This window comes from Podarcis bocagei (assembly GCF_964188305.1).
Source record: "Podarcis bocagei genome assembly, chromosome: 2".
In the NCBI taxonomy this organism is placed as follows: Eukaryota; Metazoa; Chordata; class Lepidosauria; order Squamata; family Lacertidae; genus Podarcis; species Podarcis bocagei.
Genome location: NC_138126.1, coordinates 80,234,920 through 80,260,145, shown reverse-complemented (window position 1 = coordinate 80,260,145; position 25,226 = coordinate 80,234,920). Strand labels below are relative to the sequence as shown.

The window sequence follows — 25,226 nt, the reverse complement described above, 5'->3', positions numbered from 1 at the left end:
ACTTTACAGAGTCTATTGCCATCCCTATAGCTCCCGAGGCCTAACAGTGTATCAGTGCCAGGCGGCCACTTTTCCCTGTGTAGAGTGGGAATGTTTTGTGTGTAGACGCTGTTCACGCCTCAGTAGGGCCAGGAGTTAGAGGCCCACATGACCTGGCCTTCGTGGGCCACCATCCCTTTGGCTTGTGGTATTACCCTTTTTGTGGTATTTCTGTGTTGGTGGTACAGTTCTTCGTTCTGGGCCACCGAACATTCCTCGAATCAGGATGTGGATCATACCCTGCCTCCTGATGGTTCTCACCTCTCAAATGGCCACAGGGTGGAAGGAAAACACCTTCCTGAATATGACAACAGCTGTAGCTAAGAGCCTGAACAGGTCTGAGTGTTACAGGCTGATTTGTACCACAAAATTAGTCTAGATGGTGCAGGTCTCCCCAGTGTATGTAGTTGAATTAGTTCTTAGCTCCCAGGTTGGTCATGGTTAAAAGAGATTTTGCTTGTGATTTTACTTCTCTTCGTTACCATATTACTCCAAATGGTAAGCCGCTCAGTTAATGCAGCAACACGTACCTATATCCTGGCTCTCTATGATGTTGCACCTATAGGTCCATCAAGCGAAAATGGAGAACCGTGACCGGTCAGCATTTTCGTGATGGAAAGGGGGGAATGCAGGGGTGAAGGTCAGGATGACCAATAGAGAGCCAGGCTAAGAACCTCTGAAGCCATATTATAGGGCCATCTAAAAGCTAAAAGCACAAAGCCATTTTAGAAAGCTAAAGACTATTTCTCTTTCTCATGTTTGTCACTTTGCCACCTTTTGCAGAGGCAGCAAGCATGCAAGCTTGTGGGTGCCGCTAGCTTGCCCCTGCAGGAAGTTTGCTAGTTGAGGTTAAGCCATTTCTGAGAAACGACCCCTGACAAAGGCAAGTAGCAGGATGTTTGCTGACCTCCAGGCTCCAGAGATAACGCTTAGGTGTGAAGTTGCTAAACCACAAGGACATTTCTTGGAAGTGGGGGGTTCAGGGGCACTTCCTGGAACTAGTACAGAGGTTAAGTAGATTATAAGCCAGTAGCGCCACCTAGTGGAATAGGCAACTTGGAACCGAAAGGACACACCAAATTTATTCATTGGTTGAGCTTTAATGAATATGTATCAATGACCATAGGAAATTGTCAATCATTGGCTAAAGGGATGCCAAGGGGCTGAACTGTGCTTTGCAGAAAGATATATAAGTTGACTGCCCCAAAGGGGGGGCGGGCATTCTTCATTTTCCTGAATGCACCCTATTTGCTTTTTGTCGGACAAAAATCCAAATAAAAACTTTTTCTTTAAGAAACTTTGCTGCCTGATTTTTACATTCCTGGTCTGAATACCGATGTCCCTTTCAACTGGAGGCAAGAGCACCTGGAATGCAGAAGTCAACCAGGACTATAGTTTCTAGGATTGTGGTACCTTTCCCATTCATTCAGTATAATAGTCAATAAAAGAACATCCTGTAATCAGACTCACTGGCGTCTTCTCACCAGAGTGCTAAGTTTGTATTGCATAAGAGAAAATATGGGCAACTGGTTTCTTCTCTCACTTGAACTGAATTTTCATTTTGTTAATGTGCAGCCAGTTTGCACGTCCTACCTGTTTTGTATCACATACATTTTCCTTGGAATGGCTGTTCTGAACATACTTAAAAATACTGAGAAGTAATTTTATTCTCATTCATTCATTGGTCATTATTTTCTTTTTACAGGCTCTCATTTTTGTTGAATAAATATCTTGAGATTGTGATAGGCCTTTCTTGCTCTGTGGGGAAGCAAATTATCTATCACTCATGGCAAACCATTTTGCTTTGTGTCTGCAAGTTGTGCTTATGCCAGCATGACATTTTACCTGCAACATAAAAATACACTACTGTTCTGGAATACCTAAGGGATGGGCTTGTTACAATAATCCCCACTGTCTCACCAGACACTCACTCTCTCTCTCTCTCTCTCCCTCTCCCTCTCCCTCTATCTTTGTGTATATGTGTTTTGATAGCTAAGCCTGCCATCTTATGGTTTGTCTCTGAACAACAGTTTGCATCCTTTAATGGAGTTGCATTTTGTTACGTATAGTGAAAACTCCACTGTATTTAAAGGAGGTCTTTAACCTGAAGAAAACCTCACACAAATATATGCAGATGCTGTAATTTTAAAAACAGTTAAATAAATAAGACATACCCCTAGTTCCAGCAAATGCTGTGATAGAGCCCATTATCACCTCGTGAAATGCTCCATGTGAAAAGCAATAAATATGGCTTTACAAATAGTCAAAATTGCTTAGCTGAATTCACTGCTGTAAAACACTACCTTTTACCCAACTGGCACATTCCCCCACCTTGCTCCTTCTTTACTGTCTTTCTCGGAGTACCTTTCTGTAGCCAGTGCAAGACTGACACAAAATCCAGATGAAATACTGCATAGTATTTCATTTTATTTCTTGCATAGTGAGTATTAAGGAGATGTCTGATGACTTGTGCGTTACAAGCACACAATTTGTAGAAGGCAGCAAACTGCAATGTGCTCAAGCAAGAATGTTTTCCGTGTGATTATTAACCGGCCTCCTCCCGCCAGTCTTTTGTGGCAATTTAATAGTCATGTTGTGATTCCTCTATGGTTCAGTGCAATGATCATTCCATTCCTGGTAATCCTCAATCATCATGTGCTTGAAGGGCAAACTAGACAGTTATAGAGAGCTGCATATAACCCTCTGCAGTTCTGGGCCCTTCACAAATCATATGGTCTCAGTACCCTGGCTGATTCTAAAGCTCACAGGCAGCAGCTTCATTAGAGTAGGAAAACTAACATGGCAGTGCAACCCTGTTAGTTGGTAGAGTGGGTGTGAATGAGAAGACTGCAGTTATGCTTCTGCAAGGAAGATGTGGGTTTTTTAAAAAAATAGTGGGATGTTCTATATAGAAAGTTTGTTTGAAGCAGTGTATGTGAAGCCCCTGTCTGACATGTGGGTTTGGTGAATTATGTAATCTCTGGAGAATGAGATCCTATTTGTGTCAGGCCCGTCCTGCTTCTGCAGCAGCCATTTCAGGTCCATTACTGAGGTCCAGCTCCGAGGGCCTTCTGGTGGTTCCCTCACTGTGAAATGTGAGGTTACAGGGAACCAGGCAGAGGACCTTCTCGGTGGTGGAGCCTGCCCTGTTGAACGCCCTCCCATCAGATGTCAAGGAAATAAACTTTTGTCATTTTCATTTCCAGATGTCAAAGAAATCTGAATTTTAGAAGATACCTGAAAGCAGCCCTGATTCTCAGTGCCAACCTGTCTCCTCTTTCCTGTAATAAATCTTAGCCCCCTGAGCACCTACAGGGGTGCTAAGGTGATTCTTATGCTGTCGTTTGCAAATTGTGCTTACCATACTGGACTGGTAAGAAAAGCAAAACAGAAACACATTTACTGCAGTCTGGATGCTTCTACTCTAATGGACTTGGTGCAGAGCCTCTATGTTGCTCGCTCAGATAGCTTCTTCTTGACACCCTGGCTGTCAGATGATGATGATGAGCTAAATATAAATACACGCTTTCTTCACTGCAAGAAGCTGGAATATTTTGACGTTCAAGCCCCTCCATGGAAACAAGTTGCTTACTCACTGCTGCTGCTGCAGTATGAGTCACCCAGGAATATTCTTAGCACAGCCAGATGACAATGGGCTCCCAACAGCCAACCATCCCTGCCAGCTAGCCTGCCCAGTGGCAAGGCATGATGGGAGTTGTAGTCCAAAAATGTTTGGAGGCCAGCTTGGGAAAAGCTGTCTTTAATATGAATATGTGTGTTCTCATTTTGTGTTCCTCGACCCCAACGCTTAAGGCTGTGCAATTTTTAGGAAACACCCCCCCCATTCCAGACACATTCCCCCACCCTCAAAGAATTCTGGGCAATGTAGTTTTCCCTTCACAGAGTTACTCTTCCCAACAACCCTGCACAAACCACAGGGCCCAGGATTCTCTGAGGGGACAGTGCGGGCGCCCCGCTTCTCCTCATTGGCTCACCCCGCAACTCCTCCCCCTTTGTATTCCTGACAGGAGAAAGCCCCTTATCCGAGGCTCCGCTTCCCTCGGGATGAAGGCCAGCTCTGGCCTGGGAAGGGGCAGGTCGCGGCGGGTGGTTTATGTGAACAGTTTCGGCAGCCACCGCTGCGGCAACGTGATTCGTTATGGCGGCGGCGGCCACCTGAGGGACCCGGAGGCTTCCTGCCTCTCGGGCGCGTCTCCCGCTGCCGCACTCTCGGGCAGAAGAGGCTCTCCGGGTGCAGCCGGTCCTCCCTCCGGGGAACGAGGGAGCCCCTGCTTGGGGCTGAAAGCCCCTGGCGAGGCGAGAACGAAGGGGGTCGGGAGAGGCTGGGAGGAAGGAGGCGAGGCGAAGAGGCCCAGAGCCGAGAGGCTGCTTGGGGTCAAGCCACTGGCGTCGCCACGCAAAGGGCGGAGCAGCAAGGCGGAGGCGGCGGCTGTCAACTCCACAGGCTCCGACGGCCAGGAAGAAGCGGGTACGAGCAGAGCGCAGGGCAGGAGGTCGCGTGTCCTCGCCGGTATCGTCTCGTGGTGTTAATGGCGAGGGTTGGCAATCAGTGCCGGATTTACGTATAAGCTAAACAAGCTATAGTTTACAGCCCCACTCTCTTGCCCCTCCCCCCAATTTCACTATCAATATACGTCTTAATTATATTTCAGTTCAACAATTACTTTGATAAAATACATATTTTGTTATGGGAAAATGACTTTAGATACCTAGTAAAGGTAAAGGGACCCCTGAACATTAGGTCCAGTCGTGACCGACTCTGCGGTTGCGGCGCTCATCTCGCTTTATTGGCCGAGGGAGCCGGTGTACAGCTTTCGGGTCATGTGGCCAGCATGACTAAGCCGCTTCTGGTGAACCAGAGCAGCGCACGGAAACACTGTTTACCTTCCTGCTGGAGTGGTACCTATTTATCTACTTGCCCTTTGACGTGCTTTTGAACCGCTAGGTGGGCAGGAGCAGGGACCGAGCAACGGGAGCACACCCCGTTGTGGGGATTCGAACCAACGACCTTCTGATTTAAACCTTCTGGTTTAACCCACAGCGCCACCCGCGTCCCTAGATACCTATTAGGTGCATAAATTACCATATAGCATATATTCAACACAAAAACAGCGACAATTTGTAGTTGACAAAGGACAGCTAGACATATAAAGGACCCCATTACCTTCAATAGCTTAGGGCCTCATCAAACTTAAATCTGGCCCTGTTTGCAATACTTGCATATCCCGTACCATGGTGGTTCTGCCTTGGGGTGGTGAGGGTCTCACAATAATCCGGATGAAGGAACTGGTGGGCGGAATCATTTCTTGTCCATTTTGAATGTGGGATTTCCCCTTGCATAGGATTGTGCTCCCTTGAGGAGTGGGAAATAGTTCTGCTGACTAAGAAGCTTGGCCTGCCTTTTCATCTAACAGCTTGCAATACCAAGCCTTGCCCCGTTAAAATAAATAGACAGCAACCTCCTGGCCCTCAGGATTTTTTCTTTTTTAAAAAAGTTTCTTCATGTGTCAATGCAAGACTGGTTGCCAGTTTGTTGCCAGACCCGATTCAAGACGCATTTAAACACATCAGTGTCTAAATGACTTAGGCCCCAAATATCCAAAAGAACGCCCCATTCCTGCCAACCTGGGTTGTTAAGATCTGCAGAGGGGGCTCCTTTGGTAGTTTTACTAGCCTGTGGGTAACGAGCTTTCTCTGTGACAGTCCCTAACTTGTGGAACTCACTGCAGAGGTTTTTCTCCAACATCTTCATTTTACAGCTATGAAGCGTTCTCTGTATGTTGAAGATCCATCCCCTACTCTGGCCTTTGACAGGTTTTTTTTTTTGTGGGGGGTGGATCTGGCTCTGGCTGATTTTATAGATTTCCATTTGGAATGGCTTTACATAAATGTCATTTTAATGGTTTTATCTGTTTTTATAACTATATTAAATTATTATAGCCTGCCTTTGGACCTTAAGATGTAAGAAGGGAAAGTTTTTATAAATAAATAAATAAACAAACAGACAAACAAACAAACACAACGGCCAGAAGCTAGTACAATTTTTCTTTACACAATTTTTTTCAACAGGACTTTTGTCTCCATTTGGTGCATTTAATATGTTCCTCTTGTCACCGTAACACTAGCAGGAGAACCTGCACCTGCTGGAACCTGGAACAGTCTCCCATCTCTTTGCCCATGCATTGTTCTGAGGGTTTTCCCCAACCCTCTAGAACAAATTTGGGGAAGACGTGATGTACTAGGCTAGTAGTCTTAGTCAATCATTTCACTATTAAGCCCATTCCAGAACTGGTTAGCCATTACAGCATTCTTTGAAGCTGTCCCCCTACCCAATTGGGCCCTGCTAAGGTGTAATTTGAGAGTGGTTCTCTATGGAGGATGAGGCTTTATTGTGCTATAGTGTTGCTTCAGAAGAGGATAATATGTTAAGAAAGCAGATTATGTTCTCAGTTGTGGGTGAATTTAAAATACTGAAGAGAGTGATAAGATGAAGAAGAGAGTGATAAGATGTCAGGGTTTAAGATTGCCTAGAAATTATTTTGGTGAATTGGAAGTGCCTTTCTCTAATCCCAGATGTGATTAATTAGCAGTGAAGGGAAAGTACTCTGCCCATGCTCAACAGCACTCACGTCCCATTTCTCATGTTGCAGAATTACGTCCAGGCACTAAAAACAGTTGGGTGGGCGAGGCTAAGATCAGGCTCAAATTAAGCACATGTTTTTCTTGTCCTATTGTAGCATATTTCTTTGATTGTGGGGTGAAATGAAGGGGTGGGTTTGGGGAGAAACACTCATGATTTTATATTCCTGTTTTACTTGTTTTTCCCTGTCCACCACTACCATGTGGCCCCTTGAAGGTTGGTCTTGTGGGAATGTGACTCTTGGGTTGAAAAATGTTCCCCACTTCTGGATTAAAGGGGGGTGGAATGTGAAAGTTGGATTAAATGACAATTAAATGCAAAATGTACAGTCTGACATTTTGGTTGAGTCTAACTGTACACCAAATAAGCACAGTGACTATTCACAGCAGCTGTAACGGCTGATTACACAATCAGTTTTATATCCATTCACCCTGACCCACAGATTCTCACATGTAGCAGTAGGATGCCTGTCATTATGCATGATAATCTCCATATGATCATCTGATATGGTGATAGTTGGTGCAGTTTTGCTGAGAAGGGCAAGTATATTTAGAAAAGAAGGATCAGCTTTAAAAGTTTGGAAAATACAATGGTCATCCAATTTTTTAATTATAAATTTATATCCCACCTTTCCTCCCAAAGGGTGGGAAGCAATATATAAGGATAAATTGATTGGAAAAGAGACTAGAGTCTATATTAGTAGAAAGCCACGTTTCATTCTGTATCATAAATGTGATTCTGTGCTCTCTGAAAAGTTCACCCAGTGCCTGAGGATAAAACCAGACATGTTTGTTAAATTGACAACTGATTAATAGTTTTATTATGTGTAAAGTAATCAACTCAGATTTAATTTATTCAAATGTCACTGATTCATGATTTAAAATAATGAGGAAAACTACTTCCTTCAAAGGAATATTTTAACATCTTGTTACATGGTTTATCTATTCAATATTTTGCAAGAAGGACAAGGAATTTGCCTTATAATTCAGCATTAGAAGTAAGGCTAACTCGTAGTCTCTCTTATTATCATTAGGCTTGTAGCAGGAACCCCCCCACCCCAATCATTCTGTTTGTACAAACTATCACACACTCACACTCACACACTACATACGCCACATTTCTCTTATGAATTCATAGAAAATCAACCATACATCGGATTTGCACTGTTCCATTTTTATTTTAATATCAAAGGAGGGTGGCTTGGTTTCTGGTCAGCCATAATCTCTTCAGCATACCAGCACATCCACAGGAGCCCTGCCCAGTTGCTATGTCAGCCTTGATAATCCCAGACAGAAGACAATCAAACTGACAAAGAACTTGCATATGGTAGTGGATTCAGAACAGATTGAAACAAAGGACAATGATCAGATCTTCCCTCTGGGGGCAGGAAACTGCAAACTCCCCATTGTCACCTGGAAAGTACTCATGGGGAGGGGGAAAGGAGGAACCAGCCAGGTGACAGGACACTCAGGTTACCACCACAACTCCTCCCTCAACCCCTCCTTTCTGTAATGTATGCATGATGTCAACCCCTTCTGTAATGTATGCATGATGTCAACCCCTCCTTTCTGTAATGTATGCATGATGTTTCTGGGGGTGGGCTTGACCTAGAGGAGGGGAATTTCAAAAGTTTTTATAAGGTCTTGCAGCCCATTGTTCTGGGTCTTTCCTCTCTCCTGCAAGTGAGGGGAACACCCTGATGCATCAGATCAATAAAGGCCAAGCCTACAGGCTGCTGTTTTGCTCCAAGTTATCCTGGTTGGTGTCTTTACTTTTGTCCAAGAGAGCCCTCAGATTTTTCCGTTAACAGTTGGCGACCGCGACTCAGGGACACTTGGTTCTCCTGTAAAGGTGAGAGGGGAGATAGAAGGGATCGGGCGCCACTGGGCAACCTTAGCCCAGGGATCCTTCTTCCTCTCCCTGCCTCCTCTTTGCGGGCGGTAATCAATCGTCACCAAAAGCTCAACCAGGGGAGCAAAGGCGAGGTCAAGCCGGCTAAAAAGAAAAGGATCCTGGGATTTGCGGGGGACATCTTCGAACGTGAGTATGGTTTGAAGTAAATGCATTGGGAGGGGGGTGGAAAAGTAACGACCCCACGACAGCCAGACTTTCCTTCTTTCATTTCTGGCGTAGCCCCTCGGAGTCGGCCGGGTGCGCTCTAACTTTACCCTTTTCTAACCCGATTCTCCCCTTCGGAAAGTGGCCAGGGAGATCGCGGAACTTTACTGTGTGGCGCATACCTCTCGGAGTCGTCTGGGTACGCCAAAACCTTTCTCTTTCTCTCCCCTCAATTTCTTACACGGTGTGTGGCCGGGGAAATTGTGGTACCTTTTGCTGTTTTCCGATGTTCCCCCCCGGGGTCGTCCAGGAACATCTTAATCTCTCTATCTCTTTTCTCCCCCGTTTTCCGTCTTGGAATTGAGTCCGGGAAAGCGTGGCTCTTTTACTGTTTCTCTGACATCCCTCTCTCGGAGTCGTCCAGGGGAGTCTTTCAAGTATTCTCTTACTCTCCACCTACCCTAACTCTGCAAATGAAGCTGCCCCTCCTGCCTGGCGACCTTTGTTAGGGATGACCTGGGTATGTGAGAACGCAAGGTCGTTTGCTCCCCTTTCAAAACTTTGTTTTCTCGGACCCCCAATCTGGCACTGCACAGCGCAGGCGTCCAGTAGGGAGTTCCAAACTTAGTCTCAAAGGCTAGGCAGGAGGCTGTCGTGGAGGGAAGAAGGGGCGGTTCACGAGGTGGGGCCCCGCACTAGGACCAGTTGTGTAGGCAGTACTGCAGTAAAAAAAAAAAAATTCCAGGATCCGTGCTTGTGTATCGGGTGAAGAGAGAGACCCGGAGGTTTTGAGGCTGATGAATGAGGTTTATTGAGGATGATTTGATCATGGTTCAGTGGTAGGAAAGGCCACGTTAAAATAGAGATAAACAGAGGTACCTTAAAAAAAAAATTACTGAAAGAATACTATTTTCTCTACCCACTTCCTCTCTTTGTGTTGTGTTTCTTGTTTTCTTCTCTTTGTCCGTCCATCTTTAAACTTTAGTGCACACCGCTTGCGAATTACCCCTCTAAATCACAGAGTAATGGGGGCCCACTCTTCTCAACACTCTGATTGGACTCCTCCTGGCAACAAAGCTTCCATGAAGCCTTTTTGCCCCAGAGAGGATTCTAATATGCCCCTCCAGCTTGTCATCTCCAATTAGAGAGAAAAAAAGAAATAAAATAAAGGGAAAAAAATGGTCAAGTTTGTGTTGTTAAACTGTAGCCTAGAGCTAGAACATGAAACTGTAAACTTAATGGTGCTCAGAAGGCAGTAGATATAATAACAGCCCAGCATTAGAGATCTTAGTTTCTCTTAAAATAAATATTTCAAGGGTTTGTATTTACATTGGCCTTGGCATCCACAAACTGTTCTTAAATGCACATAGTTTTAAATTGCAAGCTTGCTTCAAAATTGTAAATCTAAGGAAGCCATGTTGCGCCTTATTGATCTTAAACAAAACAAAATGGAGAATGGAGTGTACTAATCTTTGTTATTTGAGAGAGGCTCTAAAAGAGAGTTTCCCTCCCAAGTGGTGAAATCCTGTACACGTGCTACTTGTGTTCTGAAAGGGGGATCACCCCACCTCTTTCTTCTAGTTTTAAGTGAGGAGGGTGATTTTAAGTCTAATGGTAAATGATGTTTTATTGTAACTTTTGAGTTTGCTCCAGTCTATTTTGGAAGGAGAAGTTAACCAAATGTTTCTGCTGCAAAAGCCTAGTTGAGCACAACTGCTCTCTCAAGCTAAAATGCAGTGTATGTATTTCATTAAGCGTATGCCTATAAAAGTATGGTGTTCATTCTAAGAAAAAATATTTGAGTCCAGTTTCAACTTTGATTTGGTTGGACAGAAGAGTTATTGTAAGGCTCCGGATATCAGTCTCTATAAGACTTCATGGCCTCTTTTGTTAGAAAATGCCCCCCTCCCCCTTGTTTCACTCTGCCTCTTTCAGTTGGTTTCTCCCTTCTTACTTCTGTGCTAGGTAAATTTACTCCCGAGCAAGCTTCCTTTAAAGGAAACTGCAAAGAGGGGAGGGGGCAACACTTGTGTATTCCCTTTAAAAAAATCAAATCTAGGGCTGCTTTAACAGTGCTTTATAAGAGATCCTCTCCCTATCTTACGAAAACTGTTCACTTCTTCCTTAAATATCATTTCAAACTCACTCAAACTATCTCAAGATCTGCAAAAAGGGTTCTGTGTAAAGTTATGTACTTTTATTTTCCTCTTCCTTAGTACATGATATGAGCATAGATGTTTCCTTTCCCAGCTGGAAATCTGTACTTAAATGGTGTATGCCTCTTTGGTAGTACAAATCTTGCTGCGAAATCTTGCTGTGAACCCTATATTTTGGAGGGTTGGACTAGATGACCCCAGGGTCCCTTTCAACTCTCCCAATTTGTGGCTGTGTGGAAGACCATGTGTCTGCAAGCATTGGAGGGTAATTCTTAAATTCTGGTGTGGTAATGGAGTTGAAATTCAGCCTAGCTTTGCTCTTTAGTTTTAAAAGGTGAGAGGTGAAGCCCAACTGGTAATATCAAGCATTTGAGTGATTACAGTGTTTATCATTTTGTCTACTATTTAAAAAATAAAACTTAAAAGTCTACTAAAAGTTTAAGCACATAAAAATTCATATAGTCAAGTAGAATGTGCCTTGACCATTCCTGTAAATAAAGGGCAGGAAATAATAATATTAATAATAATAATAATATTTTTTGTCTGCAAATGGTAAGGCTGAAATGGCTGAGAATGTTAAAAAAAAAAAAAAATCCTATGAATTCTAACTCTGGCCATTTTTACTCATAAATAAGAGAGCGGTTGATTGTTCCGCGAATGGCCAGAGGGATATTAGCCCTTTCCTGTACATAAAGGAAGCAGTCTCAGTTTGCTTGGGCTGAAATTGCTAGCTTTGGTGAATACTTAAATTGCTGAGTTTCTCTTTTTTGTTTAAAATCAAACCCTGTTTTCAAAATCTACTCCTTACCCTTCCCTTCCCTTATTCAAATGGTAATTTAGCCAAAGGATGCAACATTTTCAATAGTATAAAAGGTTTGCTGAGACATGAACTCTGCACATGCACAGAGGCTAGATCAGCTAAAGAAGAGAGAGAGAGGAAGGGGGGAACTGTAAGGGGGGAGAGGAGGTTTCTTCCAAAAAAAAAAAAAAAAAAAAAAAGAACAGATGAGGGAAATCACCCTTAATCTGTCTTTGCTCCAGGGGCTACTTAAGACAAAACAAAACAAAACAACAACTAGCCCATCAAAAGTCAAGAGCTTTCCAAGTTCCAAATCTTAACATGCCAAATTCTTTTCACAGGTAAATATCAAAGCATTCCCCCCTCAATGGGAATTTTAGCATTTCCTGACAGGCTTCTCACATGAAATAATTTTCCCTTTTAACAGGATATGTGAACCCCAATAACAAAGTGTTTGTCCCTTTTTCCTCCCACAGCAACTTTCTTTCTGTTCTGTGAAACAAGTCTGAATACCTGCTATATTAGTGACTTCCATCTCTTTGTGGCTTTGACACTTTTTTTTTAAGTTACAAATAATCTGTTTTCATTTATTTAATCTGTTTCTCCATGATGTCTATGAAGTTAATCGAAGCACAACCAAACATTGTTTGTGGAATGGTACTTGTTTACCTTCGGCCTGAACATCTCTTATTAATTCTGTCATTTTGGCTAGTGCAAGGTACTTACACAACCTTAAATTGCCATTCATTTTTCTTGGTATTAACTCATTTCCCAGTATTAACATTACAGTTGATGTTGTCACATCAAGAAACACTATTTTATTTTCATTTGGGATGTTAGAATGCCAAAACAGATTACTTCAGGTTACTTATTAATTGTGTGTTTTAGCATTTATTTATTTGGTTCCTCATAGGTCATTTTGTGTGTGTGTGTTTTACTTTGGGGACATGTTCATCACATGTTGAAAGTCAGTTTCATGAAGTTCTTTTATCAAATAGCACATGGTGAATTTAAAGTTTTTTCCCCATGGTTATCCCATTTTTTTCAGTCTAGTAGTAATCTGCGTGGTTTTGATAATATATTTAATAATAATTCTTTTCTAAATCTGTTGTCTTTGTGTCAAGTTTGTTTTCATCTGACTGGTAATCTAATTTTTTGCTTTCTTTTGTATTTTTTAACCTTTGTATTTTTTACAGTTCCAGTTCTCTTTCTCTCCAAGTGAAGGAAAGCAAACGAACTTGGCAGATAATAACAGTAGTTATAGGAAAATGTAATAATAATATTGGAATGAATGAAACGCTTAATTCGCTAAGATTTTTATTATTTGCAGCTTCCAACAGAAACCGAAGGACATCCTTTTTGCCTTTTGCCCCCTCCCTTTTCTAACTGTCTTTAAGCCCCAAAACCCTGCCCCTTACAGGATATCACCTATACAGATGTGCAATGATGAAAGCAGCAACAACCCCTCAACTCAGTTCTTCCGTCATCACAAGACACCAGAGTTTTCAAGTGCCCACAGCTATCTCTTTCAAAGGATATAGACTGCCAGGGGAGTGGGCCTGACGAAGGGGGGTGGAGTTGACTTGCAAGGACATCTTTTCACTTGAACCTCAAGCCTCTGTGCTCCAGGATTCAAAAGATACATGCGTAAAAGATCACAATTGTGTCAAGATATGCAACTGATATTTAATTAGTTTGTTTTGTATTAAGTGTTATTATGTAGGAATGTTGAAATGTGTCTGACAGTGTGTTACTTCCACAAGGGGGGTATTTTTGTGTGTAATTTTTATGTTTAATGTCTTATTGCTTGCACACCAATTCTCATGCATTTTATACTTTCTGATAGCTCACACTATTGTGTAGTCCAATGTTTAGATAACCACATTTCATTGTCCCACCTGGCACTCTGCCAACTTTCCCTATCCATTTTAAAATGTGCAAAAACTTGCTTTACCAAGGAGAAGCTTATAAGATACATGAAGGTGCACATGCTTTGGTTTAGCAGGAATGATCCCTTATAGAGTTAAATTGACTTATTTGGACAAAGTGCCCTTTTAAGAACGGTTTTCCTTTACAGACTGGTTTGAAAGGTTGAGAACCATGGGCACATAAATTCAAATTGGACTCAGTTTGAATTGGGCAAGTGTATCCAGGCTGCAATTAGCTTTTTGGTCCTTAAAGTGCAAGTGATCTGCGAGACCAGAGCCTGTAATAATAATAAGAAATCCCATGGATTTTGGCCAAGGCGAAGACATTTCTCTCAGGACGTGTCCGAAACCTGTGCCAGCTGTGGTGGGTGCCAGGCTACATGATGAATATGAAAGCCCTAAGTGGATTCACCAGGGATTGCCACTACTGCGACACCATGCCGATGTGAGACCACAGAAGAGCTACCTTGACACCTGAGAACACACAAATGGCGGGGGGGAAGCAAACTGCACTTTTCAGTCATTAGTGGACCTTCCTGCCTAAATGTAAAGCATAGATCACTATTGAGAAAATATTTCTTCCAGGGTGCTAGAATACCACAAGTAACTGAGCAGTGCACTGTTACACCATTATATTTCCATGCAAATATCCTTAAAGTAGCATGATATCCAAGTCCCTTTCAGGTTCACATGGACACACACATCTGGGACGGAGAATACCAGGTTATTATTTACCACCTTAAATTGTGCGGAGAAAAGGATTGCAAAGTAGCCACCTTTGCAATCTTATCTCCGAAGGGGGGAACTGTAGCAGGAACCCCCCCACCCCAATCATTCTGTTTGTACAAACTATCACACACTCACACTCACACACTACATACGCCACATTTCTCTTATGAATTCATAGAAAATCAACCATACATCGGATTTGCACTGTTCCATTTTTATTTTAATATCAAAGGAGGGTGGCTTGGTTTCTGGTCAGCCATAATCTCTTCAGCATACCAGCACATCCACAGGAGCCCTGCCCAGTTGCTATGTCAGCCTTGATAATCCCAGACAGAAGACAATCAAACTGACAAAGAACTTGCATATGGTAGTGGATTCAGAACAGATTGAAACAAAGGACAATGATCAGATCTTCCCTCTGGGGGCAGGAAACTGCAAACTCCCCATTGTCACCTGGAAAGTACTCATGGGGAGGGGGAAAGGAGGAACCAGCCAGGTGACAGGACACTCAGGTTACCACCACAACTCCTCCCTCAACCCCTCCTTTCTGTAATGTATGCATGATGTCAACCCCTTCTGTAATGTATGCATGATGTCAACCCCTCCTTTCTGTAATGTATGCATGATGTTTCTGGGGGTGGGCTTGACCTAGAGGAGGGGAATTTCAAAAGTTTTTATAAGGTCTTGCAGCCCATTGTTCTGGGTCTTTCCTCTCTCCTGCAAGTGAGGGGAACACCCTGATGCATCAGATCAATAAAGGCCAAGCCTACAGGCTGCTGTTTTGCTCCAAGTTATCCTGGTTGGTGTCTTTACTTTTGTCCAAGAGAGCCCTCAGATTTTTCCGTTAACAGGCTTCTGCCACTTTCATTGATGTGATTCAAATTGTGTAATTGAATGTATCACAGAGTAGTAATTTTAACTGCGTTAGCATCATGTTTTTGAATGTACATGAATTACATTTTCAGCTTGATGTCAGTGCCAGTTTCTACTTTAGTTGTATTGGTTATGAGAAGTGTTGTGTTTTACCACTATGGGCTGATATATGAGCTTTATTCTTAACATGTACACACAATGCACATGTTAAACTGTGAAGAAGGCAAACACATTTCATTTGGAACATATACCCATGTGCCTAGAAGCACCAGGGGCTCTTTGTGAAATATACACATATGTGTGAAATAATGTGTGTGACTGTGAGACTATATATATATATATCTGTCTATGCCTGTAGCTGCTTGTTAAACAATCTGCTGCTTCATGTGAGAAGGTGCTGCACAGTCCACACCACCTTCTGTGATCTGTATGCACAAACTTTTTTCATGCAAAATCTTCCATCTCATTAAATTCCAACCCCCCCCCACTGTTAAATAAATACAAGTTCTGGCATGATTAGTCTACATACAATATTTTTGTTGACTGCTTCCCATTGGTATGGCACATACCATTGATTATGGATCCTTTCTCTCTTATTCCTTTGCTGCTGTGCAACTTGACACAGATAATTTTGTGTGACATTTTAATAGAAGCCAAACTATGCTATGTCATTCGGTCTGTGTATTTGCTGCCTCCAGAGAGTTCAAGGTGATGTAAATGGGATTCTCTCTTTGTCCTTGCTACAACCTGGTAGGCTTGGTTAGTTAGTGAGAGAGTGACTAGCCCAAGTTTCTTTCCTCAATAGGGAGCTGAACTTGAATCTCATCCCCCTAGTCAAAACTTACAGGCCAATATTACACTCTCTTTTTACAGTCCCGGAGCCCTGCTATTCAAGAATTCTGTTTCATGGTTCCCTTTCCTCCATTTTTTTGGCAAACAGCATCACATGTACATGCCCAACATTTACTAAGGGGAAAAACCTTTCTGTTGAAATTCTGAAAGAGGAAGCAAATATAAATAGGAAATATGCAAAGATTGGTACTGAAACAAAAAGGAAGTGGGAGTGAAATGCAAGCAAGAATACTGACCTGGAAGGTTAGCAGACAACACAGATACAGTCAATATTGAAATGTCAATACTGTCTGTGTTATTGCTAATCCATGATGTAAAAGCTGGTTCTAAATAGCTCTGGAAAATACTGTTAGGAAAGAGGTTTGCTTCATGGAGGGACAAAGATGAGTCTTTTATCACTCATATACAGTACTAGACTTATAACAACACCACACTAGAAGATACAATTCTTAGTGATCAGCATCTAGCTTTGACTATACCTACTGGGGGGGGGGGCGATTTGGAGGTGCTAGCTCATAAGTAACACCAAAAAGTGAAATAATGCATTTTTAGGGTTAGACCTTTTAAAATAAAAGACAATAATGTTTAAGGCCAGTCATTTAACAATGTAAATAAACAGACACTTGTGTTATCTCTTCTCACATTTTAAAAACACTTATCAATAGGTAAGGCAATGTGGTTCTGTTGACATACCTCACATATCTCTATTTCTAGTCCACAGTCTGGCTTGGAGTATGTAAAGTAATTTCTAAAATGATAGAAGAAAATGGACACTTTAGAAGCAGATTGCTGTCCTGTAGCAAACTTCCAAGTGAAGGTAGGTAAGAAGTAAGCTTCTTGTGGTACTCTTGACTCCATTACTATGCCCAGAGTGGAAAGTTCTGGTAATATCCAGACATACATTTCACCAGTATCATCTGGTAAGATGGACTTTACATTCTGTCATGCTAAATAACATCCACTCCTTTGTTTCCTTGGGATCTGAAAACTGTGGCCCTAATCTAATTAAGGTTAATTGGGCTTAATGCCCCTGAAATAAAAAGGAGAAGGTGGTCATGAATGATTGAGTTTCCACTGATTTGAATGAGACTTGAAGCAGAGATAAATTTAGTTGGATAGGGTTCTAATTTGAATTGTTTCATGAGGGGCTCCCTATGAAAACTGCTGTGATGCTGCAGTGAGTTAATACAGGACACAATGGCTTTTATCTAAGAAGGAGAGCTCACAATGAAGTACCTTGGGAGCAGATTGCACACCTGCTTCCTCTAATCTTGCAGGCAGAACTCAAACCCACAGTTTGGACAGAGAAAGCCCTAACTGCCTCAGGCTTGCATAGGCACTAGTGCCCCAATATCATCCATAACTTATATTTGAATATAAGAGATAGATACCACTTATTCTCAGTACCTATCCCACATTTATAAAACACTTCTGGATATTTATCAGACTAATTGTCCAGAAGTAGTATTTTACATGTGTTCTGACATGTGGTGACTGAGGTTTACCTTCTGTATTCATTGCTTTAAATAACAATGTCACTCCTTTTCTATGGAGCCTCTGGGATGGTGTTGAGGGCAGAATTTACAGTTAAACTTCCCTAGCAAAAGAGATACTTGCTACTTTTCCAGGATTAAACTAGCTATCACAGCTGACATCATCTACCTCTCCTTTCCATACTTTCATTTTACAATGCTATGAATGAGAGATGAACAAACTTCAAGAAGGAATGGGAAAATTTTATGTAGGAGACCACTGTAAGCAGATGAAAACATTAGCAGGATTTTAACAATACTTGTAATGTAACAAATACTATGGACAATATGGAGAGATACAAAATATGGATGATGAAATATTATGCAGTTGAAAAAGTTGACAGTAGGACCCGTGGAGGGGAGGGTGGGAAGTCTGGAGATTCAGAGAAATCTCTATATATGGTTATGTATTTGGCATTGTTATAACCTTTCACTTGTAAAATCAAATAAAACATTTTTTTAAAAAGAGAGATGCACAAAGATGCTGCCATACTCGTTTGATACAAAATATATCATGAAAATGAGTTTCTTCTGTAAATTTAGAAGATGACTGCCTATAATATATGAGTATTACATAAATAAGTGAGCTTCCAATGAATGCTGGCTATGACTTACACTAATATAATATTAGAATATTTGCGGCCTAATTGAGGCCTGGATGCAAATGAATGATGAATGGATGGATGGAAATGAAGCATGAATTAAAACTGACATTCTATTGATGCAGTTTCCATTAGAGCTTTGTAGCTGCTGCACAATTCAAAGTAACACAATATTATGCTTACAATCATAATTGGAACTTCTGGCTTCACAGTTTAATTAGTTTTAGGAAACAGATTTACCAATCCATTAAGTGTTATGTGTTAAATTTAAAGTGACATACCGTATTTTTCGCCCCATAAGACGCACTTTTTCCCCTCCAAAAATGAAGGGGAAATGTGCCTGCGTCTTATGGGGCGAATGCAGGCTTTCGCTGAAGCCTGGAGAGCGAGGGGGGTCGGTGCGTACCGACCCCTCTCGCTCTCCAGGCTTCAGGAAGCTCTGCGCAACCCTCGGGAGACCGGCTCCGAGGGTTGCGCAGAGCTGCCTGCAATCCCGGGACCAGCGCAGCTCTCCCGGCCACCGGGAGCCGGGGGAGAAGCTCCGCCCCGCTCCCGGTGGCCCTGCAGAGCTGCCTGCGCTCCTGGGACCAGCGCAGCTCTGCCCGGCCACCGGGAGCCGGGGGAGAAGCTCCGCCCCGCTCCCGGTGGCCGTGCACAGCTGCCTGCGCTCCTGGGACCAGCGCAGCTCTGCCCGGCCACCGGGAACCGGGGGAGAAGCTCCGCCCCGCTCCCGGTGGCCGTGCAGAGCTGCCTGCGCTCCTGGGACCAGCGCAGCTCTGCCCGGCCACCGGGAGCCGGGGGAGAAGCTCCGCCCCGCTCCCGGTGGCCGTGCACAGCTGCCTGCGCTCCTGGGACCAGCGCAGCTCTGCCCGGCCACCGGGAGCCGGGGGAGAAGCTCCGCCCCGCTCCCGGTGGCCCTGCAGAGCTGCCTGCGCTCCTGGGACCAGCGCAGCTCTGCCCGGCCACCGGGAGCTGGGGGAGAAGCTCCGCCCCGCTCCCGGTGGCCCTGCAGAGCTGCCTGCGCTCCTGGGACCAGCGCAGCTCTGCGCCGCCATCCCGAGCGGGGCGCTAAGTCCCGCCCCGCTCGGGATGGCGGCAGAGATCTGCCTGCCGTCGCGGGACCGCAGGCAGGTCTACGCCGCCATCCCGAGCGGTGCGCTAAGTCCCGCCCCGCTCGGGATGGCGGCAGAGATCTGCCTGCCGTCGCGGGACCGCAGGCAGGTCTACGCCGCCATCCCGAGCGGTGCGCTAAGTCCCGCCCCGCTCGGGATGGCGGCAGAGATCTGCCTGCCGTCACGGGACCGCAGGCAGGTCTACGCCGCCATCCCGAGCGGTGCGCTAAGTCCCGCCCCGCTCGGGATGGCGGCAGAGATCTGCCTGCCGTCGCGGGACCGCAGGCAGGTCTACGCCGCCATCCCGAGCGGGGCGCTAAGTCCCGCCCCGCTCGGGATGGCGGCACAGAGCTGCCTGCCATCGCGGGACTGGTGCACTTCTCCCCATCGCCAGCCCCACAAGCTCGGGGGACAGCGGGGAGGCAGAGCGTGCCTTCCCACTGTTCCCCGACCTGGTTCTTCCAGCCCCGCACCTGGGGGGGAAATAAATTTTTTTTTCTTTATTTCCCCCCCAAAAAACTAGGTGCGTCTTATGGGCCGGAGCGTCTTATGGGGCGCAAAATACGGTATTCTCAGTTTGTCTGCTGAGCTTACATTAATGTCAATAGAGGTCTGCAGACTATGTGAGTATAGAATATGCATTGGTATTTGGAAATAACCATTGGTAGTTTCTGTTAGCAGTGTTTTGTATTTCCTTTTGTTGTTCACATTCCATATAACTCCAAATAGCCAAACTTAAATTAGCTAGAATTTCTAATTATCTATTAGGAAAGTCCAATATTGTAGATTGGTTTCAGCTATAGTAGCATGGTTTCAATTACAGTAGCATAAACATTGACAGTACCATGACAATGATTTTGACACTTACTTCCAAGTAAAAATACATAAGATTTTACTGTAAGTCACTCTGTGTTCAGTGGGGCTTTCTCCAGATAAGTGTGTATAGGATTGCTGCTTCACTATAGGATTAGGGTATTAAACCAGTATCTAATTTCCTCTGATGAGCTCAGGTAAGTAGTCAAAATTCAACAAGTCGTTTAGAATATTAGTAATAGGTACTTGTGCCCCACTCCTAGACTGAAAGCAAATCCCATGGTTTTGAGTGGCACTTCCAATTCCTATGTGTGTTTACCACTCACTGAACTCCACAGAGTTCACTTCTAAGTAATCGACCAATTTTACTCAGAGTAGGCCTGTTGAAATGAATGGATCCAACTTAATCATGTTCATTAATTACAGTGGGTCTATTCAAAGTAAAACTTAGTTGAATACCACCCAGTGGAATTTACTCCAGGTAAGTGTGTATCAAATTAAACTATGTCCAGTGGGGCTTTTTGGTGGATTTCACTCTCTAAATGTCGTATTATTTATATGTCCCCTATCTGTTCCTGTATTCCCAAACCACTGCAATACCTGTATGCAAGCAGAGGAACTAATTTGTGGTCTTTATGACTGAGGTTCCATTGGCCCGGTTTACAGCTGCTGCAGCTGTGATTCATAATACTTGAGGTTCCCCTACAGCCTTTTTCTGCCTTGCTTTCTCACTAAATTACAAAAAAAGAGTTATAGGGTTTTCCAGAGCATTTGTGTTTTATTTAAAAACAAAAGAAAGCCCAAAGCTAACATTCTGTCTTGACAGATATGAATCACTTAAAAATGCATCCCTCTTCCACTGGCTTTGACAATAGTAAGCGTGGCCTAGTTGAGAGCTTTGATTGTACACCAGGAGGAAGGAAGGGACATTGGTATTCCCCCCCCCCTTACTTGTGTTTTCTGATGCCCATTGTTGTTATCATCCATTAGAAATTACATAGTGGCAATAATCTTTGGCTATAATTTGCTTCTTTTTGAAAGGCACCATTATGTTACCCTCAGTGCTAATTGTAGTTCATTTTTGCAGAGCTTTAATAGTGGCTCACTTATTAAACTCTATTTAGCTGAAAGCACTTGATTCGAATGCCTTCTTTCTAATTAGCAGATTTTGCACAATATTGCACTAAGGAGATAAGTCTCCTATTGATGTGAATTCTTTATCAGATAAGTAGTAAAAATACATTGGAGTAATCACAGTAGAACTGCAAATGCAGAACAACATGTCTGAATCAAGAAGGCTCTGTTTTGCACCAAGCAGTTATTGTTTTGCACTTTTGTTTATATAGTAAAAGCAAGATTATTAATGCCACATTTTGCTATTTCTGTAAATTGTTTTCTTTAAAGGTGATTATTGCAATTTTAATACCATAGATTGCTTCAGATGAAATGTAATGAGAGTTCCAATACAAATGAAAGCGATATATTTGTTCTCATGAAATTCGTCCACAGGCAGAGATGTAAATGGGAATGTACAAAATGAGACTTCCTGCATTGACACTGTAAGTAAAACTCTGCTTCAATTACATAATGGTGATAGAAAATTATTTAATAAGGGCTACACTTTCACAGAGAGGTAAGCAAAAGTTGTAGAATCAGGGATGACAATGGACCGTATACTTCATATATTTAGCGCTGCAAATGTTGATGCTCTTTTTGGAATGCTTCAGTTAACTGTGGTAAAATTCTGTGAGAGTTAATTTATCATTCCAAGTGACATGCATATCATCAACTTATCTCAGGTATATATATGAGAGGCATTTTGATGGTGAATTGTCTAGAGGTGGCCCATGAGAAGCTTTGCTTATTGGTAGGAAGGGTATATTTATGTTTTGTAACCTATCTTAGTCATGGATATATCTTACTGTGCAATGGCAAAAGCCATACAGAATTTACATTGTTTACTATATTTCTTTGGTCTACTGCCAAGACAAATATTTTTTTCACCTAGTTACTTTGCAGGTTTTGGAGCTAAATATTTTCAAATGTTTGTAAACTGTGGTATCAACATGATTTAAAAACAATTGAATTAAGTCTAAGGGCAGTATTCAGCTATGTTTTACTCAGAGTAGACCCATGTAAACTAATGAGCATGAATAAGTTAGATCCTAGTTGAATACCACCCCAAGAAATATTGGGTGGAATTCAACATATTGCTAAGGTGATTGTTCTTTCAGAACAAGGATTTGTACTTGCCCGGAGGAATGCTCTTCTGGGGAATCTTGTAACCCTCAACAGCAGGTGTGGGGAGGAGACGGGGGAGACCCCCATTGCACTAGGGGCATCCTTGTGTTGGCTTCTGCTAATGGAATGAGGTATTTGAATCTAGTCCAAAATTTTGGGTTGATATGGGATCCAAACCAGGAGAATAGTCCCTGCTCATAGAATTCTGTGGAAGGAAAATGTTTCTGGTAGGATCCAACTCTTAACATGTAGGAAATATTGGATATGATATTTCCCACACCTCATCTATGGATGCACTATGGTTTGACTATGCTGCAGTTCTTCCTTAATTTGCTCTATATTGTAATTTCATCAGGAACCATCCTAAGAGCTGATGGTTGACAGAACAAAGGAGCCTTCTGTCAATTTGCCCATCTCATCTGGTCAGGCAAACTTAACTAGAAACGGCAGTACAGAAACTCCTGAAGTTGTCTAGGCATTGAGCAATTAAGCAGCTGCTTTGCAAAGCAGACTTCTTCCAAAGATAACTACCATATTCCACAAGCCTGTTTATTGTAAACAAGAGATTTATAACCAAAGGTTTTTTTAATCTCCCTTTTCCATTAGGATGAAGCCATTTTTGGATGGGTGTAGGAAACAAAGCAACAAGGAAATGAAGATTTAGTTCAGGTTTTGCATTTTAGCTGTTTTCCAGTAATCCTTTAACTATACAGGAGAAACAGCGTCAGAGGTACTGGAATACAAATACTATACATGTTATGTGGAACAGTTTGTGTTTTTCATGTAATAGGTTAATTGTAATGTAAGTTTGATTTTGTTTAAATGTGATTAAGCAAATCAGCTTTGCACTTGGGTTTAGGTGCTCATAAAGGAATACAATGCAGTATGATTACAATACAATACAATATTTTTAATGTTGATTTTATGTGTATGTACTGTACTAATCAGCTTCTCATAATAAAGTATGGATCAATGAAGTAAATGTACAGGTCTGGGAGTTTGTATCTCAAAACTGATTTTAATTCCTGCTTCCATTACACTGTAATGGTGCACCTGAATCTTACCTGAATCTCATAATGTATTTCAAAAATATACAGGGTAGTCATCCTCAAGGACAGTGGACTGTGGGTAATACTACAGGGTCATAAGAACAACACATTATGAATTGATGGTGTAGAAGTTGGGATGCAGTGTCAGTGTCTCAGCGCAAGCAGGAGTCCAAGAACTATTCAGCTTAATGAAGTCTACTGGGAGTTAGAGGAAGGTTTCACTTCCTTCCAGCTTTCATTCTCCTGGTACATACCAACTCATTTCCTTCTATGTGGAATTGCCTGGAAGTCCCAAGACTCATAGCAGAGGATCATAGTTCAAGAGTCTTACAGTTTCTGAGGCCATAATAATAATAATAATAATAATAATAATAATAATAATAATAATAGTAAATAAATAAATAAATAAATAAATTTTGGTCTGATGCAGTAGGGCTCTTCTTTTATTTATATTGCCAACTCATTAATTATCTCCAAGACCTCTCATTCTCCCCTGTCAGACTTTGATACATTTCTCAGCTCCTTATAGTCTGTCCTCTGCAAGGGTATGGGGAGAGACAGGGTGCCATCTTTAAAATTTTAAGTGACAATTTAAAAAGAAATGGAAGGAGGGATTCATTGTAGCTCTCTGGAGATCATTCCATAGGCAGAAGCATCTCAGCTTGCAGGATGAAACGATTCGCTGTCTTCTCCCCCCCCCCATGTGCTTTACTGGGTGGGTGGGTGTGTTTCTCCCTAAGTGACTTGAGGCCTGATTACGTCATTGACCATCTTCCACCAAATGTTCCCACCAAGTCTTAATATTCGCATAAAGGAAAAGGTAAAGGGACCCCTGACCATTAGGTCCAGTCATGACCGACTCTGGGGTTGCGGCGCTCATCTTGCTTTATTGGCTGAGGGAGCCGGAGTACAGCTTCGAGGTCATGAGGTCAGCATGACTAAGCCGCTTCTGGCGAACCAGAGCAGCACACGGAAACGCCGTTTACCTTCCCGCCGGAGCGGTACCTATTTATCTACTTGCACTGGTGTGCTTTCAAACTGCTAGGTTGGCAAGAGCAGGGACCGAGCAACAGGAGCTCACGCCGTCGCGGGGATTCGAACTGCCAACCTTCTGATCGGCAAGTTCTAGGCTCTGTGGTTTAACCCACAGCGCCACCTGCGTCCCGTATTTGCATAGGATTCTTCAAATTTCCCCACCTATTTTGAGTGGTTGCTAGGAATTTGGCCTTTTTGTTGGTGATATACTGTCTACAGAATGCCCTTCCCAGAGGAGCTCACCTGGTGCCTATGTTATTCTCTTGGGTGCTAGGTTAAGTCCCACAGGCCTTTTAATACGCTTTTAACTATACCCCACCCCCCAAAAATACTTTGGATCTTGAATTAGAATTGTCCTTGTATGTGGGCTTATGCTGGTGCAAAACTTCCAGCTTCTGTTTTCATATTGTTTTAAATGTTTCGTATGGTTGGTTTTTCATGATGGGGATTTATTGTTTTTAACATGCTCTGAACTGCCTAGGGATAGGTGGAATGAACAAACAAACAAATAATCAATGTTCCAGCAGGGATAATTACCAACAATTCCTTAGAAAAGATAAATATATTGTAGAAACTGGGTTAGTAAGTCAGTTACGTGAAATTTTGATTTAAAATGTTGACTGGTGTATAAACAGTACTAAAGTACAAACAAATAGAATCCAAGGGTCATACTTCAGTGTACTCAAATGAGCAAAACAACCTTTGAGATTAATACAGAAAGCAATGACATAGGAAGTATAGATGCAT

General features: G+C 42.8%; 1 protein-coding gene across 1 annotated transcript; it reads left to right on the top strand.

The window, feature by feature from the left end:
- Positions 1–3,466: 3,466 nt before the first annotated feature.
- LOC308579704 (uncharacterized protein) lies at positions 3,467–23,377 on the top strand (the record flags this gene model as incomplete). The annotated part of the gene is made up of 5 exons (XM_081180637.1): positions 3,467–3,622; positions 4,346–4,528; positions 16,810–16,912; positions 21,664–21,713; positions 23,002–23,377. The coding sequence occupies 5 exons, from the start codon at positions 3,467–3,469 to the stop codon at positions 23,026–23,028; spliced, it is 519 nt and encodes a 172-aa protein (XP_081036763.1). The 3' UTR covers positions 23,029–23,377.
- Between the last annotated feature and the right edge of the window lie 1,849 nt (positions 23,378–25,226).